The following is a 17215-nucleotide window of genomic DNA, read 5'->3' as shown; positions in this document are numbered from 1 at the left end:
GCATCTGCAGAGCTTCCTTAACTCATGAGGAATAATCAAGTGAATAGCTCTCAGCTGATCATGTAACATGTTTTAGTTTTGTTAGACTGTTTAATGAAATAAAAAGAATTTTTTGTATAGTTGTTAATATTTTATAAATCCTCCTCCAATTTGGATCTGAAAGAACTTCCTGCAGAGAGTTAGCTCTCTAACCGCATAATTATTTTACATTTTAAGTCATATAACAAATAAATGTCTGAGCTTACATTACATTACATTACAGATTTAAAGTTAGTTCTTTAAACATTTCTTTAAGCCTTATATATTATTAGTATTAGATTTTATTCATAATTAATGATTTAATTACTTGCATTTTTATCCTATAAGAGTCATTTTATCTTATGAAGACACTGATTATTTAAAGACATCTATTTTCAGCTACCTGTCAGACTGTAACTTGTTTTAAAATCAGTCAATCATTCGGTTATCTGTCCAGGTACAGTGTGTTATAATACTCGTGTGTTATATTAAATGTGGTCTCTTCATTTCTTTGGGTCATTTTAAATCATTTGCACTATAGTAGCTTTGGGTAAAGATTTAAAATAAAATTCTTTGCCTATGACTTACACGAAAACACAGCTAGCGGCTACAAAAACCTATGAAGCAGCAAATTAAAATTCCTGTGCTTCAAAGTCATTATATGTTTACATATTTTTGTCATGTAGCAGCCGTTTAGACATAATAATTGAAGTGAGTTCTGGGGTTTTGAATATTGGTGTTGCTGAGGATGTTGCGTTCATTCTGGGGATACCTATGCCAATAAAAGGTCCAGCTAAGTGCCTAAATACTGCCCATGTTCAAATGCGCAGTACTGTGAGAACCTGAAGCCATAACACTGTAATTACATTAATATATGGATGTCTTGTTGCTTTTAGGCCCTTCTCTAAAAAGTTAATTTCCAGTGCACCTACGGTTTAATTTTGGGAAGAGCTCTACTGTCTTATCAAAGCTCATGCAAACAACCAAAACAGTACAGGAGACAAGAGCCAGTTTGGTAAATTTGGACATTTAATATTAAGTCTGAGTCCTAGTTTAGCAAGGCCAAATGCTAGCAGACAAAACTAAAGTTTCTCATTAGCTTATCAATGGGGACATCAGTCTTAGTCCTGGCTAAGAGTCAACATGACTTTCTTCAGCCATTAGTAAAGATGTCATTCCAATGCTTTTTATACTTTCAGAAAATATGTTTTTAAAATACTGGTCTGTTGAAAGGGAAGGTAATAATTTTATACATTTGCTCTTGCAGAATTGACGAGCAAGGTGTTCCCTGATTTCAGATTCACTCTGATGGTACTCTTTTAATTTCAATGATTTGTTGTGTTAATAAATAAATTTGCCTGCAGGAGTAAGCGGAGTAGGGGGAACAGGACTGGGAGGAACAGGAGTAGGAGTGGGAGGAGTAGGAGGAGTGGGAGTTGGAGGATACTCCCCTGCATCTAAGGCTGCTAAGTATGGTAAGTGAAACAAAATCTGTTAAAATCATGACTGGAAAGGAGAATTTAAACTGAGGTCACTGCATTTTTTAGGTGTTGTCCCAAGAGGTGGAGGAGTTGGGGGTGGAGGGATCCCTGGAACACCATTTCTACCAGGATATGGGTGTAAGCACATCCAACAGATTTATGATTTTCAACCAGCTGTAAAGCAAGTTTTTCATTTGTACAGGTTAGAGAAACTCAGATCATCTTTTAATCCAACCACTTTTGTCCTATTTCTGGTTTAGCCTTGACAGCTGGTGCCAAACCTCCTAAATATGGTGAGACTTTCATTCTTACAGTCAGAATTTACTCAAATCTCCCATTAAATGCATTTAGAAATTTTATTTGGGTACCAAATATGAAGATGGAAAACATTTTTAAACTGTAACAATTGCCAGTTCCTCAAACAGGCCTTGGAGGAGCTGGAGTCCCCGGTGGAGCAAGGCAGGTACTACCTGGGGTTGGCTATGGTGGTAAGTTAGTAGAGTTTAGGCAAAAAAAAAATTGTAATCAATTTAATTAAATCTGGTTTAATAAACTCAAAAATCTGCGCAGGTTATGGAGGCGGTGCAGGTGTCAAACCCCCAAAGTATGGTAAGACATTCTGGTTTCTTTTTATAGGTTTAGAAGAATATTTTTTAAATACTCCTCGGTTGGTCCATATTTTCCTTTACTCTGGAACCGTTTAAAGCTAGATTATGGGTTTTAGAGGAGGAAAAAAGATTAGCTGCAAAAGTTGCAACGTAAAGTAGCAGAATATTTATTTTATTCACATGTAAAATATATATTTTCATAGGCAAGATTAAAATATGATTTTCAAGCATTAATGCAGCGTATTTTACAAACCAACTATTGTTTTGATAGTGAGCTGTTCAAACCTCAATCTCTATTTGCTTCGAACAGGAGTTCCAGGAGGAGCTGGAACCGGCTTTGGATATGCAGGACTGGGAGGAACAGGAGGAGCAGGAGGAGTGCCTTTTGTTCCAGCAGGTGGACAATACTCAGCGGCTGCAGCAAAAGCTGCGAAATATGGTAGAAATAATGAGCACACGTGGATATTTTAAATGATTTTTAAATAATCATAATTGCTTGTATTTGCATGTAATGCAGTTTGGCTTGTTTCCTTGAACTAGGAGTTGCAACAGGCGGTATTGGAACGGGAGTGGGAGCAGGAGGAACATTTAGAGTACCAGGTGCGAGACAATATCCTCAGGCTGCTAAAGCAGATAAATGCGGTAGATATAGTCAGTGTATTGAGAAAGTACACCCCCTTAAAAGAGTTTCTTTTTTTGTACATATCGAGTGTTTTTGAGATGTGCTTAGTTTTTCACCAATCAGTTGTTTTTTAATACTTTTATGTTCAAAAACATGCCTGTACATGGCAGTTCTGAGTGTAACATCTGAGTTTAACTCAACAACATTTTGACAAGGTTTTAGATATTCATTTACAGGTCCTTGTAGTATTCAAGGACCCATTTTGTCACAACACACCCACAAACCTCAGCGTAATTTGTCGTGATTTATTTTTTTTTTAAATCACTAAGTACTGCATAATTGCCTAGTAGAAGGAAAATGATTAATTGCCACAAAAGCATAAGTATTCACCCCTTGTTTCCCTTAATAAAATTCAGTGAACCAATTGCCTTCAGAGGTTAACCAATTAGTAAACAGAATCCACATGTGTGTGATTTTATCTCAGTATAAATCCAGCTGTTCTGTGGAGGAATCACAGGTTTGTTGAAGAAGATTAGTGAACAAACAGCATTACAAAGAACATAGCAGACAATGCAGGGAAAGAGTTGTGGAGTGGAAATTAAGCCAAGAGGCTCATGGGAAGAAAGAGTCAACAAGATAGTAACTGTTGAAAAAATACATACCAGTCTTACAGGCAGTTTTCCACAAGCCACAGGGGGAAAATGTGGAAAAAGGTTGCCTGGTTGGCAGAGACCAAAGCTGAATACTCTGAAAACACCATCCCCGTGCTGAAACATGGTGATGGTAGCATTATGCTGTGGAGAGGGTTTTCTTTAGCAGAGAAAGGTAAGTGGGTCATAGTTGATGGGGCAAGACTTAATGCTCTCAATTCGAGCTGACTGACCTTGAGCTGTATCACAAAGAAGACAGAGCAAACAGATGAGCAAAGCAGTATAGACACCAAAAAGCCTCCAACTGTAATAGAAACGAAAGGTGGTTCTAGAACATGCAGTTTTGACTCACAGGAGCTGAATACAACTGCATGCCACACTTTACATATTTTATTTCTAATTTTCCTTCCACTTCACAATTACGCTCAGCTTGGTGCTGTTTTGTTTAACACAAAATCACAACAAATCTCTTGAAGTTTGCAGTTGTGATGTTACAAAACATAAAAATGGGTCAATATGACAATTGAAATACAGGCTCTGTATCATAATAGTCTCCTTGCCATTTAAGAGGAGTTCTATTTCACTATTGTACCTGCTAATAATTGATTCAGCTTTTTTTGTTGCTCTGAACCAGGAGTTACAGGTGGTGTTGGGACAGGACTGGGACCAGGAGGAGCAGGAGTTGTACCAGGAGTTGGACAATACTCTGCTGCTGCTAAAGCTGCTAAATATGGTACAAATAATGAGCACACAAACAGAGATTTGAAGGATGAAGAAACTATCAATGTCAACTTTCTTATGTATAGGTATTTTAACAAGTTTTTATTTAAATGGGGACACATTTTAAAAGCCATGCACATTTTTTCAGTCTCACCTATTTTCTTTCATTAGGTATCCCAACAGGTGTTGGAACAGGAGGAGTTCCATCAGGTAGAGCTGTCGTTATTTACCCTGTTATTTCAACATTTATGCAACAGCTAGGTTTTTAGACCCGAAACACTGTCGCCATGGAAGAGTCTGTAGTGATATTGAGCTATGTTAAACATTGTTAATGTTCAGAAATCAAATCTGAGGGATTAATCTTTTACCTTCCGTTAAACGCTCTCCACCAAGAGGAATCATTAGAACTTGGAATCAATCAAAATTAACTATCCTTTAAATAAAGATTATAAATGAACCAATAATAGCAAATCACCAACAGATATAATAACTAAACTGTTTTAATTGAAGAGTACCTTACTTTAGTCCGACTGGGCTGTTTTCTCATGGAATCGGTTTGGATGGTGTGGATCTGGTCAGCTCTGGTATAGGCTTTGGATGTCTTGAGAGAAAGAAAAGCAAATAAAAAAGTGACGAAGGGTTGGACCTGGTGTCCCATATATGGAGTCTCGTCCTTGCCACGTCCACCCAGGGTTTAATTCCCAACTTTGGAACCCATTGCTGTATGTCTTCCCCCTTTCTCTCTCTCTCTGCCCATTTCCTCTCTGATTACTCTGAGAAAAGGCAACTTGCACCAAAATTATCTTGTTTTTTTTCTGTTTAGGTAGCTAACTGAACACAGATCAAAGATGTATAGAGGAAAAAGTGGGATCGGACAAAGATAGATGAAAGTAACCTAGCAGATGATTTATAGCAGCTGGATTCTGAAAAATGTATCAATCCTCACGGGTAAACCTTCTTCATGGATCCTATCGTACTTTTTTGAGTCTCTTAATTTCAGCTTAGTTTGGCAGCATGTCCTTCCAGGGGGAAGAATTGTCAAGTGGGACTAATTGACCAATGAGAAACGTAAGAGCTACATTACACAACCACTGAAAATGGGTCCTACTATTTTTCCTAATACTCATTCTTTAGATGTCAGAGACACTTCTCTAAGTTACAAAAATTTCAACCAGCTCCTTTTAGACATAATAACTACCTCATTACTTCAGCTGCTTTCATATCACTATTTCTCTAAAACATGTTGAATTTGCATAATTGAAATTGAAATTGAAATTGAAAGATTAAAATTTAAATGTGTAGACAAGCACTTGGACGAAACCTTTTTTTCGGCATAACAACCTAACAAGGTCGGGTGTTTGTTATACTTCTAAATACATCTTTGTATTCACACTGCTTGTAGCAGTAAAACGATTTTTGGATTACACCTGTGGTTCTACAAGGGCATTTTGATGTGTCCTGAAGAAAAGCAAAGAAGATTTAAGTTCACACCTGAGGAACGCAGGTGTCACTATAGGGGCACCTGATTATAGTTAAAATTCAAAACTGATAAAACAGTAAAGAATATCATACACACAGAAACAGATTTCAGAAGAAGCTGGAAATGTAATTTTTGGTAACATTTGTGCTTTATGCAGTAGGTGTGGGACCTGGTGCGACCCCAGATACTTCTGTCACTGGCATTGCAAATGGCTCTGAATCAGTTGGTGTTCCTGTGAAACCAGGTGATACTTTAAATACAGTTTTTGACCTCACTGAAACATGCAGTTCATAAATCATGGAATTAAAGATTATCCTTGTGTGCTTTTACAGGGAAGGATGTAGGTGTTGGTGGAACTGCTCTGCCAGGTAGATTAAGTATTAAAGCTCCTCTATGTCCATTAAGTGCACACACTTGCACATGTAACCTTTAGTAACAGCTGTATCCAATGATCCCTGCACATAAAACTCACACATTGTTTACTCTGCTAATGCTGCCAGCTAATGACCACCTCTAGCTCACAGGCTCTAGCTGTGGCAGAATTAAGGTCCATTTCACAGCTTCTACCTTTTCTGGCCTCTCATATACACTGGATGAAACTGGAACCTGTTGTCTTTTTGGCAGGGCCTACTCCTATTGCTGCACTTATTAAGGCCCCAGAGGTCCCACAGCCCAGTAAGACTTGATGCTTGCATAAAGCCTTTCACCATACTGTGCAATATGGCTCATTTATTTTTCAGTAGATGTTGAATGTTTCATCCCAGTCAGTATATGTGAATGCAAAATTTCACCGATCAGCCCCACTCTTTTCCTATATTGACAGCATGTACAGTATTACAATTATGGTAATATATTTAATAGGTATACATTTGAAGCCAGATATTTAAATACACTGTATAAAAAGTCACATATCCATTTCACTCAGTGTCTGACATTAAATCGGAAGAGACCTTTTCTGTTTTAGGTCAGTTAAGGTCATTAAAATTGTATTTCAGAAATGTACCTTCTTCAAAGTCAGAAGCTTATATAGACTAAGATTACTAAGCCTTTAAACAATTTGGGAAACCGCAAATCATGATGCCAGAATTTTCTAGGCTTCTGATAGGTTAATTCACAACTGTTGATTTGAATGGAGGCACACCTGTGGGGGGATTGTAAGGCAACTCCTCAAAGACGCTGGTTCCTTGTGTGACATCAAAAGAAATCATCCGAAATATCAGGAAGAAAATTGGGGATCTCCTCAACGCTGGTTAATCCTTGGGTACAATTTCCAGCTGCCTGAAGGTGCCACATTCATCTGTTCAACAAGCATATGCAAGGATGAACAGCATGGGAATGTCCAGCGGTCATACTGTCCAGAGAGGATGGGTTCTATGTCCAAAAAAGGAACTTGTTTTAATGTGAAATGGGCAAATCAACCCTAAAACAAAGGCAGAAGACCTTCTGAAGATGCTATCTAAAGCTGGTTAGAGTGTCATTACCCACAGTGAAACAAGTCCTGTACCAACATGGGCTGAAAGGCCACTCAGTGAGACAGACGCCATCACTCCTAAAGCAACATTAAAAGCCAGATTATAGTTTGCAAATGTGCTCAGGGACACTAAAGACCCTAATTTTGGAGACATGTCCTGTGGTCTGATGAAACTAAAATTGAAACATTTGGTCATCAAGTCCATTGTCATTTGGAGTCAAAAAGAGAAAGCTTGCAGGCTGAAGAACAGCATCCCAACTGTGAAGTATGGGGGTGGCAGCATCATGGCTGGGTGCTGATTTGGTGCAGGAGGGACTAATTCACTTCACAACGTTAATGGCATCATAAGGAAAGAACATTATTTTGAAATGCCAAAGAAATATCTCAAGACACCAGCAAGAAAGTTAAAGCTTGATCATAAATGGGTCCTCTAAATGGACAATAATGCCAAGTACGCATGTTCTGGAGTGGCCATCACAAAGCCCTGATCTCAGTCACATAGAAATTTTATAGATAGAGCTGAAGAGGTGTTTGTGAACAAGGTTTTCTACAAATCTGAGTCAGTTACACCAGTTCTGTCTGGGGGAATGAGCCTAACCTCCAGCAACGTATTGAGAAGCTTATGGAAAAATAACTACAGAATTGACCCAAGTCATACATTTTAAAAGGCATTTCTACAAAATACTGATGAAATTTTTAATTTGAGGAAATAATATAAATTCTGTAGAAATTCTCTCTGTCATTAATTTGCAATTTAGCAAATAGAAATAATCTAACTGACCTAAAACAGGAAATGTTTAGCCCGATTTATAGTCAGACAGTAGGAAAAATAGACAGTCTTTTTATACAGTGTATGTAAATGTCGATTTTCAGGTGTAAATGGACATAGCTTACAGCATAGAATTTTAATTGTCTAATTTTTTAAAGCATGTGAAAAATTCCTGTAAGCATGTTTTATTTTACTAACTTGAGTTTTTTAAACATGAGCTAGTTTTTGAATGAATGTGCTTCTTTTAATCTCTTTCTAACAAAAAAATGAATGCAGCTTTTGGCATCAGTAGCATCCAACTTGTCAAATAATAAGAATAATAAAAAATGTTTCATTCTCATTACTTGGAATATGGTTTCTCATGTTTAAAGCCCATCATACTTATAGTTAACCATAAAAAAAGATGTGTAAAAGCACTGAAATAAATTATTTTATTGAAGTAGCATAATCCAAGGCTGAGATTTTGAGAGGAAGTTCTGTACCACTGGGGTATAAATATGACACATTTTTAATAGCCAATAAGATGGAGGTGGACCCATGTTTATCTTGAGACCATGCACAGTGAGCAGGATGGTAAGGGGAGTTAAAAAGTCTCAATTGCTCACTGCTAGAGAGTTGTAGCATCTTTAGGTCACCAAATCTCAACACCCTTGACAAAATACCTACATGCCAACCATTTGTTTGGAAGCAATGCCATGAAAATGCCTTTTCTGCCCAACAATCACAAATGTAAATGTAGAGTTTGCTAAACTCTACTGAGACTTTACCAGTGTGCTTTGGTCAGATCAGACTAAGAGTAAGCTTTTCAGCACAAACACCTTTAACTGGGTCTGCTGTAAAGCAAATAATGAGTATGTGGAAAAGTACCTCGTACCCAATGCTAAGATTTGTGATGCTCTGTGCCATGTTTTGTTTATTTACAATGTTCTAAAATACCAGACAATTAAAAAAAATCTGGTTGAATTTGCCAGAAAACCTAAAATGCATCATTATTTGGTCTTTCATCAGGATAATGATCCAAAATATATGGCCACATTATGACAGAAATGGTGTATCAAGCACAAAACCAAACTTCTTTCATGCATCTGGTTCCCAGACAGAGTCCTGTGGAAACTTGTAGGGGGAGCTGGAGAGAAGAGAGTTCAATCTCTAAAGGATCTAGTGAGATTGTGCAAAGAGGAATAATCAAAGATCCTCTTTCCTGATGCAACAACCTTGTGAAATATTAGAAGAGATGATTAAGTCTGCAAAAGTGGTTGCATTAACAGCAAGGGAACTTTAATAGGAATTTCTCACCCACTGAATAAATGTACTCAAATTAATCTTACAGTAAATATTTCAGCATCAGATAATGTTACTTACATAAAATATTTATTTATTTTAAGCACTTTTTCACATCTTTACCAGGGGAGTGTACTGTAACTGTAGAAATATGTACTTAAAGAAGAGAGGCTAATGGGAGCTGCATGGTCTAACGGTACTGTCTACTTGTGTCTGCAGTTTTCTTCATTCAACAGTTCACCGCGCTTCATGAATTAGCTTTCAAAGTTCCAACTTTCATTTATCTGACACGATGTCACAAAGAGGATGGTGTTCACCTAATCCTGAATGTTTTATTCTGTTATAATGTGCTCTGACATCGACTTAGTGTCCATTCAGTTCAATTCATGTGATTTCAAGCTAATGTTTTTAGTGAGACACAGTTTAAATATTGCTTATGAACTGCTAAATGCCTCTTCTGGAAGGCAACAACATGAAAGTTATTTATGCAGAACCATAACGTCATTTATTCAAAAGTGGTAACTCCATACTTGATTAATACTATTGTAATTAATACAATTAGGCAAAATAAAAAAAATACATTTTGACTAACGTTGCTCTTCTTTCTTTTTGTATCTCTTGTGGTGGCTGCATGAAAACAGGCGGTAGGTTCAACCTAAGAATATATATTTATTCGCAGTTACTTTTATACTTTGTCATATGACAGCACTTTTTTATGTAAAATTGATCTCAACTTTGTTAATAGTTGCAGGTGGAATTATACAGCCTAGTGATAATTGCTCCATAAACGTTTTTAAATTATTTGTAATAAATTGTTTGGCTGCATGATTATTTCAGCACATGTTAGTAAATGTGCAAAAAAAAAATGTATATTAAAGATAATAAAGGTTTATGAGCTGTTTTACTTTAAACAAATGTTTTGATTTCAAATTGTTTGCTTGTGTGTTTCTGTTACAGGGGGAGCAGGAGTGTCAGTACCATCTGGTGGTAAGAGAGGTTTTTTATCTTTAGAGAATAAACAATTAAAATTCACCAAATATATTCATTGTATTTTAATCAGCTTATTGAGGACGATCTAACTTGAAAAATGATTGAAATCTGCCCTTAAAAGGTTCCCGTTCTCAGTTGTGATGTAACTTTACATTACATCTATTGAGGTTTAGCCCAAAACCTAAGGCTACAAGTGCCTTGCCTAAGGGCACATTGTCATGTGGTAGGGAAAGCTGGAATTGAACCAATAACATTCCAATTACCAGACAACTTCTCTTCCCGCTGAGCTGCAGCCGCTTCAGTAAAATTCAATCATAAAGCTAGATCCAGATTCATTAAAATGCAGTCCATGTAGAGTTTAATTATAATACAATGTAGTCAGATTCAGTTGACCATTCAATGCCTGTTGGTAAAAAGATATCCATCAAAGAAAGCCCAGCAGATTGATTTTATTCAGCTCATGTGGGGGCTGTGTAATATTCCTTGTAGGACCCCAATTGTTAATGTTTTGTGTTAGAAAGAGAATTGACTTTTGCTCCTTAGTTTCAACTGTGATCGTGTTTAAAAAACAAAAACTAGAGAGTACATTTAAACTAAACGTTCAGGCATCAAGACTGACAGGATTCATGCAGGACTTATACAATTATCTCTTTAAAGTCTCAATTTAACTGCAGAATCATTACTGAGAATATTGTTATTGTTTGATATAATAACATTTAGTTTTCCCCTTCTGTTCAGATTCTTTTCTAACCTATTCTGCACATTGTAAAGCTAGGTCACATTACATCCATGACCACCAGGGGGAGACAAAGACAATAAGCAGTGCTGCTGTTACTGTGCCTCTGAGCAGCAGTCACTAATGATCCTGAACACTGTTGTTTTTCAGGTGTTGGAGTCAAACCACCAAAACCATACGTACCAGGTAAATATAAGCTGAGTAGTGCTACTGTGATTTATTTGGGTTATGTTAAAACATTTTATTTCTACTGATTTACTTGCTTTTACTTTACAAAGTGGTTATTTAATCCCCTCCAAGATTATTCATTCTAACACTTTCTTGCAGATTTAATTACATTAAGGTACTAAACTGAAGTTTAAGTCAAGTCAAGTCAAGTTTATTTATGTAGCGCTTTTCAGGAACAAGGCACTCAAAGCGCTGTATATGAGGAAAAATATTTACAATGATACAGAAAATCAAACACAGAAAAACAAATCAAATGACATTAATAATCGTTGGGAGTTTACTGGTAAGAGCTGGTTCTAATCCAATCTTTCTAATAGAGGTAATTAGCTCATTAAGTCCTCTGTGGTAAGGAATTAATCCTGTGCTAGAAGAAAAATGATATTAATCCTTGAGGTCGCTGGTATGAGGCAGCTGTGGTCCCATCATTCAAATAAGCTGGGTCACTGGTATAAAACAGTTTTAGTCCAAACTTTTTAAATAGTAATAATGTTTGGCTTTCACTGGTATGAAATTGTTGTAATACAATCCTTCTAAGAAATCTAAAAATCTCTGGTCATTGATGTAAAAACAGCTTTAGTCCAAATTTTCAAATACTAATAATAATTGGCTTTTGCTGGTAATCCTTCTGAGAAATCTGAAAATCTTTGAAAAGTAATGAAATCACACATTTAGGTAAAGTCAGATAGGAGGGAAAAAAAATCATATTTCAGACTATTCTGAAATAGTACGTTGAAGTAGTACAAAAAATCAGCAGGGGGTAAGCAACACACACATGAGTAAAGATTTAGCAAGGATACTGTGGAATCACGATGGTGCGAATATATAAGTCTGAGAATGTTTGCATGAATTAGACTGTCAACACTGATAGAAGCGCCATTGTCCTTGAGAAGAGAGGTGGAAGTTTTATCAATCGGCCGCATAGTCCTATCAGCACACAGCTGGTAGGGGAGTGCTGGGGAAGAGCGTCGTGTTTATATAACATCCAGGAGATATTTTGTCGATAGCCAGTTAGCAGAAGTTGCCAAGGCCACATTGGGGTGACAGATTTAGAGAAACAATAAATGTTGTGGTTCAGGCAGTTGTGAATTTCCAACCACCTTAAGAGTTTTACTGGTATGTCTCAATTACGAATCCAAATAGCCAAATTTCTGGTATTTTCCGTAGATCTGGAGCGTACAACTTCTCCAAGATTATATCCTTTAATCTCTGAGTCCAACCGCTGCCAGGCTGCGATTCTGTTCAAGAATCGTGTCCAGCTTGCGATTCAGCTCTCAACATTTCAGTCTAAGTGTTGATCGCTCTACAGACTCCATCTAACATCGCAGGAAGCTTTGGGATGTTTTGAACAGCCGCCCATCTTTTGCGAATCACTCGATAAGCCAGGTAACCACCAACTCCAAAAAGCAGAAATCCTGTTATCAAAAGTCCAAATATGTACACATCTTCTACGTCCTCGACCCACATCGTAGTCTGGCACACAATCTTCCACTGCTGCCAAGAATCCATTGTGTTTCCAGAGAAGAACGTCCCGTCTGGACGTTCTGGTCTCCTTTACCCTGTCTTCCTGTAGGAAAAAAAAAATTGATCAATTACGTTGAGAGACCAGCTGACCAAATCCATAATTTACAAGTTTGGAGGATATGCAAAGCGAGGCTCTGAGAAAAATACAGACAAAAAGCAGAAGCAGGAATCAGCAGGGAGGGAGGGAGAGAAAATGTGTCTTCCACCAAGAGCAAGAGAAAAGTTTAGAGGTGAACATTTACTTATCTTTCATCTATTTATCTAGAGCAGAAAAATAAAGATGCAGGATATAGGATATATGACTAACAAGATGTATGACAAACAATTTACTTTGCACTCTTAATTTCAGTATCAAAGCATTCTTCTTATATGATCTATACAGACTTTTTGTGATATATTATTAATATTCAGGCTGCGTTTCTCTGAACAAGCAGGTTTTGTCTAGACAACAAATGGCCTGACCTGAATCAATAAAAGCAGTTTGTGTAAAAAATGCTGTATCAGGTCTTTTTCAGCCCAATTAGACCTCCTACAGACTCAACACTCGCTAGATTTTTACTGCATCTGCAGTGTTTTGGAGACTTTTTGCATTGTTCCACTGTTTTCTGTATGCAAAGTTTGACTGCTAATGTGAAAAATAATTAAAATAAAAACACTTGACAGTGTCAAGTTAAAATAACTAATGCAATATTTTTTTCCACATTAAATTAATTGTCTACAAAAAAAACGATAATAGAAATGACTGGAAAAGACGAAGACAGGCAATAATGAAATGTTTACTATTGCTCTCTGTAGTTCCAGGTGCAGGTGGATATCCCTATCCTTATGGAGGCAAGTGTCTTAATGTTCCCTGTTAAACATTCATAGATGTGGTTGTGACTGCGAAGTTACATCAGTTTTCTCCGTTTTAGTTCCTTATGGTACCGGTATCGGCACTGTGCCTGGGCAGGGAGCAGGAACACCGCCTGGAGCGAAACCTCTGAAACCTCCAGGTAAATTTGTGCCTTTTTCATTTTAAATAAGCATGCAAACTGGTACATTAAGCAGTGTAAGATGTTGTCACAATTCTCAAAAAATCACCAAGTCATGCTAATTTATAAAACATATTTGCGTAGCCGTGCTGTAAGTGTACCCTCATGTATCTCTGTGTTGTGTTCTGCGGTTGTGGGAGGCGGAGTAGGAATCCCTCTGGCTTCAGAAGGCTAACCAAGTCAGTGCTCCTCCGCTTTTCTATAAACTCTGAGATTTATTAAAAACAAACAAGCCAAATTATGTGGTTTTATATTCTGATATGACCAAACGTAGATACGGCTGAAACCAGAAGTTCACATGTTTTTTTACTGTCTGATTTCAGATGTGACTAAACGTTTCTTGTTTTAGGTCAGTCAGGATTACCAAAATTAACTCTCTTGGCTAAATACCAGAAGAATGAGAGAAATGTTTTAGAGAATACTTTCATCAAATTCTAAGTTTGCATAAAGATTATTAAACTATGTAGGGAAACCCGGATGATGATGTCATAACTTTGTAAGCTTCTGATTTACAACATTTGAGTTAAATGGAGGCATGCCTGGGGATGGATTTTAAGGCAAAACCTCCAACACATTGCTTCCTTGTGTGACATCATTAATAAATTAAAATACAAATGTCAAGATATGAGTCTGGTTTATCATTGGGTGCAATTTTCAGAAGGTGCCACATTCACCTGTTAATTATATGAAAACACAAACAGCATGGGAATATCCATCCATCATATCGTTTAGGAAGGAGACCGATTCTGTGTTCAAGAGGCAAGCGGGTTTTGGTGTAAAATGTGTGTGTCAAACCCAGAGGAAATGCAGAAGACTTTGTGAAGATGCTGTCTGAAGCTGGTCCTGTACAGACACGAGCAGAAGGGCAAGACAGACAGGCGAAGAAGATGCCGTTACTCTAAAAGCAACCTTAAAAGTCAGATTAGAGTCTCCAAATACACTCAGGAGCAAAAACCGTAGTTTCTGGAGAGTTGACCTGTCATCTCATAAAAACTAAAATTGAAATCTTTGGTCATAATTACCATTGTTACATTTGCAGGAAAAAGGTGGAAGTTTGCAAGCCGGAGAACACCGTCCCAACTAAAGTACAGTGGTGGCAGCATCCTGTTTTTTTTCTGACAGGAGAAACCAGTTATTTGTCTTTTTATGTAAATATGTGGTTTCAACAGTACATGAAAAAGCATTCAAGCTTCTTCAAAATTTGGATGGATAAAGGCCGTGTTAAAACACAGTGTCGGTATAAAAGGAAAATGGCTTGAAGAACTAATACACAATGGTGCCCAAACACAACATAATTGTTCGGCACAGTGATCAGAGTGACAGTTGGTCAGGAAATGCCATCACATCACACTTCCTGTGCAGGAAATCAGCCAACGAGCTGATAAGTGACGGGTGCTTTGATGTTGTTTCAGTGCAGAAAATATTTACAGCTTTTCTTGTCTTTTTGCATTTGTTTCTGCATTATTCTTGTATTTGTTAGCCTCCCTCTCACCAGCTGCATAAAACTGTTGTTTCTGTATTCTGCTGACCCCTGTGTTTCTGTGTCCCTGTGCAGTTGGACAAGGAGGAGCTGGTGCTGGAGTTAAACCACCCAAACCTGGTAATGCACCAACCCTCACTCTGTCACAGTGAACCATCGTGTATCCTCATTTAAAGGGGAACTACCTTTAAATCATACTGGAAGATAGTTTTGTTTGTATAATCATAACACCAGAAGTAAGCAGTTTAGTTATTTACCCTAAAAAGTCTGTAGAATCCAGCTCCACCAAAAACAGGAATCCCTGCAGGGTTTCTGCATTGTTAGGAGTTTGTAAATGGAGCAAAGAAACCACAGATTTTGCTATTGGAGACTAAAGATTGTTGGTAATACTCAAGATAACATCACAGTTTGTTTTTTTATCAAGAATAAAGCTCTGTTGTAGCCCTGCCCAGAAAAAACGGCTAAAATCTGTCTTGAGGAATCCTTGTATGACCCTAAATGACCCATGTGCTCTTGTTTCAGAGAAGAAAAAAAAGCAGTATTGTCGAAAACGTGTAGATGTTTCAGTAACAAAAAGATTCTCGCATCTGTTCTCTTGTGTTATATTTGATCAGGTTATGGTAACCTTGGAGGAGGAGGTGTATATCAGCCAGGTGAGGATCATGTTATGCATCTCTGCCTTAAAGTAATTCATACCATTTGAGTAACCAGATGGAGCTGCAAAGAACTGCTAAATACACCAACAGTGCAGAAACCAACTGTGTATGAGTACAAATTTCATTAGACATGTGTTTTTATTTCATACAGCTATGCATTTATTTTATTTAAATTCTACCAAATGAAGTTTCCAACCTGCTGATGTCTGTCTGAATGTGGAGTTGCAGGTGGTGTTGGGACAGGACTGGGACCTGGGGGAGTAGGAGTTGTACCAGGAGGTGGACAATACCCTGCTGCTGCAAAAGCTGCTAAATATGGTACAACTGATTAGCATACAGAAACAGGTTTAAAGAAGAAAGAAACACTTAACATTGCATTTTATAGTTCATGTGTCACCTTTATTTCATAAAAGTATGTTGAAGTTGATTTTTTAAACGTAGGGACGGTTTAAAAGTGATGTACAGTTTTTTCAGAGTCTGTCCTTTCCTTCAATCAGGAGTAGGACCAGGAGGAGTCCAAACAGGTACACAATTATTAACTCTGTTTTATGAGCATTTATGCATCATCTTTAATGTGCTGAAATAGATATGGTAGATATTGATGATGGTATATACAGTGACCTGCATTTGACCTTTTTATGCCATGTTCCAACAACAAACTTTAAGGTATTTTATTAGAATTTTATGTGTTTTCATGAGACCAACATGCTGATGTGAAGAGGAGGGAATATTCACGGTTTTCAAAATATTTTGCAAATAAAAATCTAAAAAGCATATTTCATACTTTCAAACCACATTTTAATGCAACTACAGCTGCAAGCCTTTTGGTATGTGTCTATTCTAGCTGTGCACAGTTAAAGATTAACATTCAGATTTTCAAGAGTGCCTCTGTGTGCATGGATTTTCAGGTTTTACCACATATTCATCAGATTTAGGTCTGCACTTTGACTAGGCCTTTATAACAAATGAAAATGCTTTGATCTAAACCATTTCTTTGTAGTTCTGGCTGTATCTTTAGGGGCGTTGTCCGACTGGAAGGTAACATTTCTTTACAGCTTTCCTGTCTCCACTGAAAACAAAAGTATGGCAACTGCATGATGCTACAAACACCATGCCTCATTGTGGTGATGATATGCATAGGATGATGTAGGAGGTTAGTTTTCAGCTTTTTTCTGTCTTTCCAAATATTTTTATGTTTCATTTGACCTGAGCACCTTCTTCACATTTGGTGTGTCTCCTACATAGCTTGTATAAAACTACAGACACAACTTCTTATTGATTTCTTTCAACAATGACTTTCTTCTCACCACTCTGCCATGAAGGCCAGATTTGTGGAGTGCATGACTTATAGTTGTTCAGAGGACAGATTCTTCCACCTAAGCTGTGGATCTCTACAGCTCCTCCAGAGTTACCATAGACCTCTTGGCTGCTTCTCTAAATAGTACTCTTCTTGCTCGGTCTGTCAGTTTAGGT

At 37.4% G+C, this 17215-nt stretch overlaps 1 protein-coding gene across 9 annotated transcripts in view; it reads left to right on the top strand.

Annotated features, from left to right (window-relative positions):
- elna (elastin a) overlaps nucleotides 1–17215 on the top strand; it is an 87109-nt gene that overhangs the window by 64918 nt on the left and 4976 nt on the right. For 4 of the 9 annotated variants that reach the window (XM_047391587.1, XM_047391586.1, XM_047391581.1 and 1 more), the window contains 21 exons: nucleotides 1383–1493; nucleotides 1566–1637; nucleotides 1760–1792; nucleotides 1913–1987; nucleotides 2070–2108; nucleotides 2418–2546; nucleotides 2648–2707; nucleotides 4014–4112; nucleotides 4271–4309; nucleotides 5737–5823; nucleotides 5912–5947; nucleotides 6204–6254; nucleotides 9742–9744; nucleotides 10058–10087; nucleotides 10977–11012; nucleotides 13371–13406; nucleotides 13487–13567; nucleotides 15162–15206; nucleotides 15701–15739; nucleotides 15965–16060; nucleotides 16240–16266. In XM_047391587.1, the coding sequence (XP_047247543.1) occupies nucleotides 1383–1493; nucleotides 1566–1637; nucleotides 1760–1792; nucleotides 1913–1987; nucleotides 2070–2108; nucleotides 2418–2546; nucleotides 2648–2707; nucleotides 4014–4112; nucleotides 4271–4309; nucleotides 5737–5823; nucleotides 5912–5947; nucleotides 6204–6254; nucleotides 9742–9744; nucleotides 10058–10087; nucleotides 10977–11012; nucleotides 13371–13406; nucleotides 13487–13567; nucleotides 15162–15206; nucleotides 15701–15739; nucleotides 15965–16060; nucleotides 16240–16266 (1224 nt within the window). The remainder of the gene's footprint in view (nucleotides 1–1382; nucleotides 1494–1565; nucleotides 1638–1759; nucleotides 1793–1912; nucleotides 1988–2069; nucleotides 2109–2417; nucleotides 2547–2647; nucleotides 2708–4013; nucleotides 4113–4270; nucleotides 4310–5736; nucleotides 5824–5911; nucleotides 5948–6203; nucleotides 6255–9741; nucleotides 9745–10057; nucleotides 10088–10976; nucleotides 11013–13370; nucleotides 13407–13486; nucleotides 13568–15161; nucleotides 15207–15700; nucleotides 15740–15964; nucleotides 16061–16239; nucleotides 16267–17215) is intronic. The other 5 variants (XM_047391583.1, XM_047391579.1, XM_047391582.1 and 2 more) reach the window with 5 other exon arrangements.

The sequence above is a fragment of the Girardinichthys multiradiatus genome, chromosome 18 (assembly GCF_021462225.1).
Source record: "Girardinichthys multiradiatus isolate DD_20200921_A chromosome 18, DD_fGirMul_XY1, whole genome shotgun sequence".
Classification (NCBI taxonomy): domain Eukaryota; kingdom Metazoa; phylum Chordata; class Actinopteri; order Cyprinodontiformes; family Goodeidae; genus Girardinichthys; species Girardinichthys multiradiatus.
Note: the sequence above shows the minus strand (reverse complement) of the source record. Positions and strands in the feature narration are given on the sequence as shown.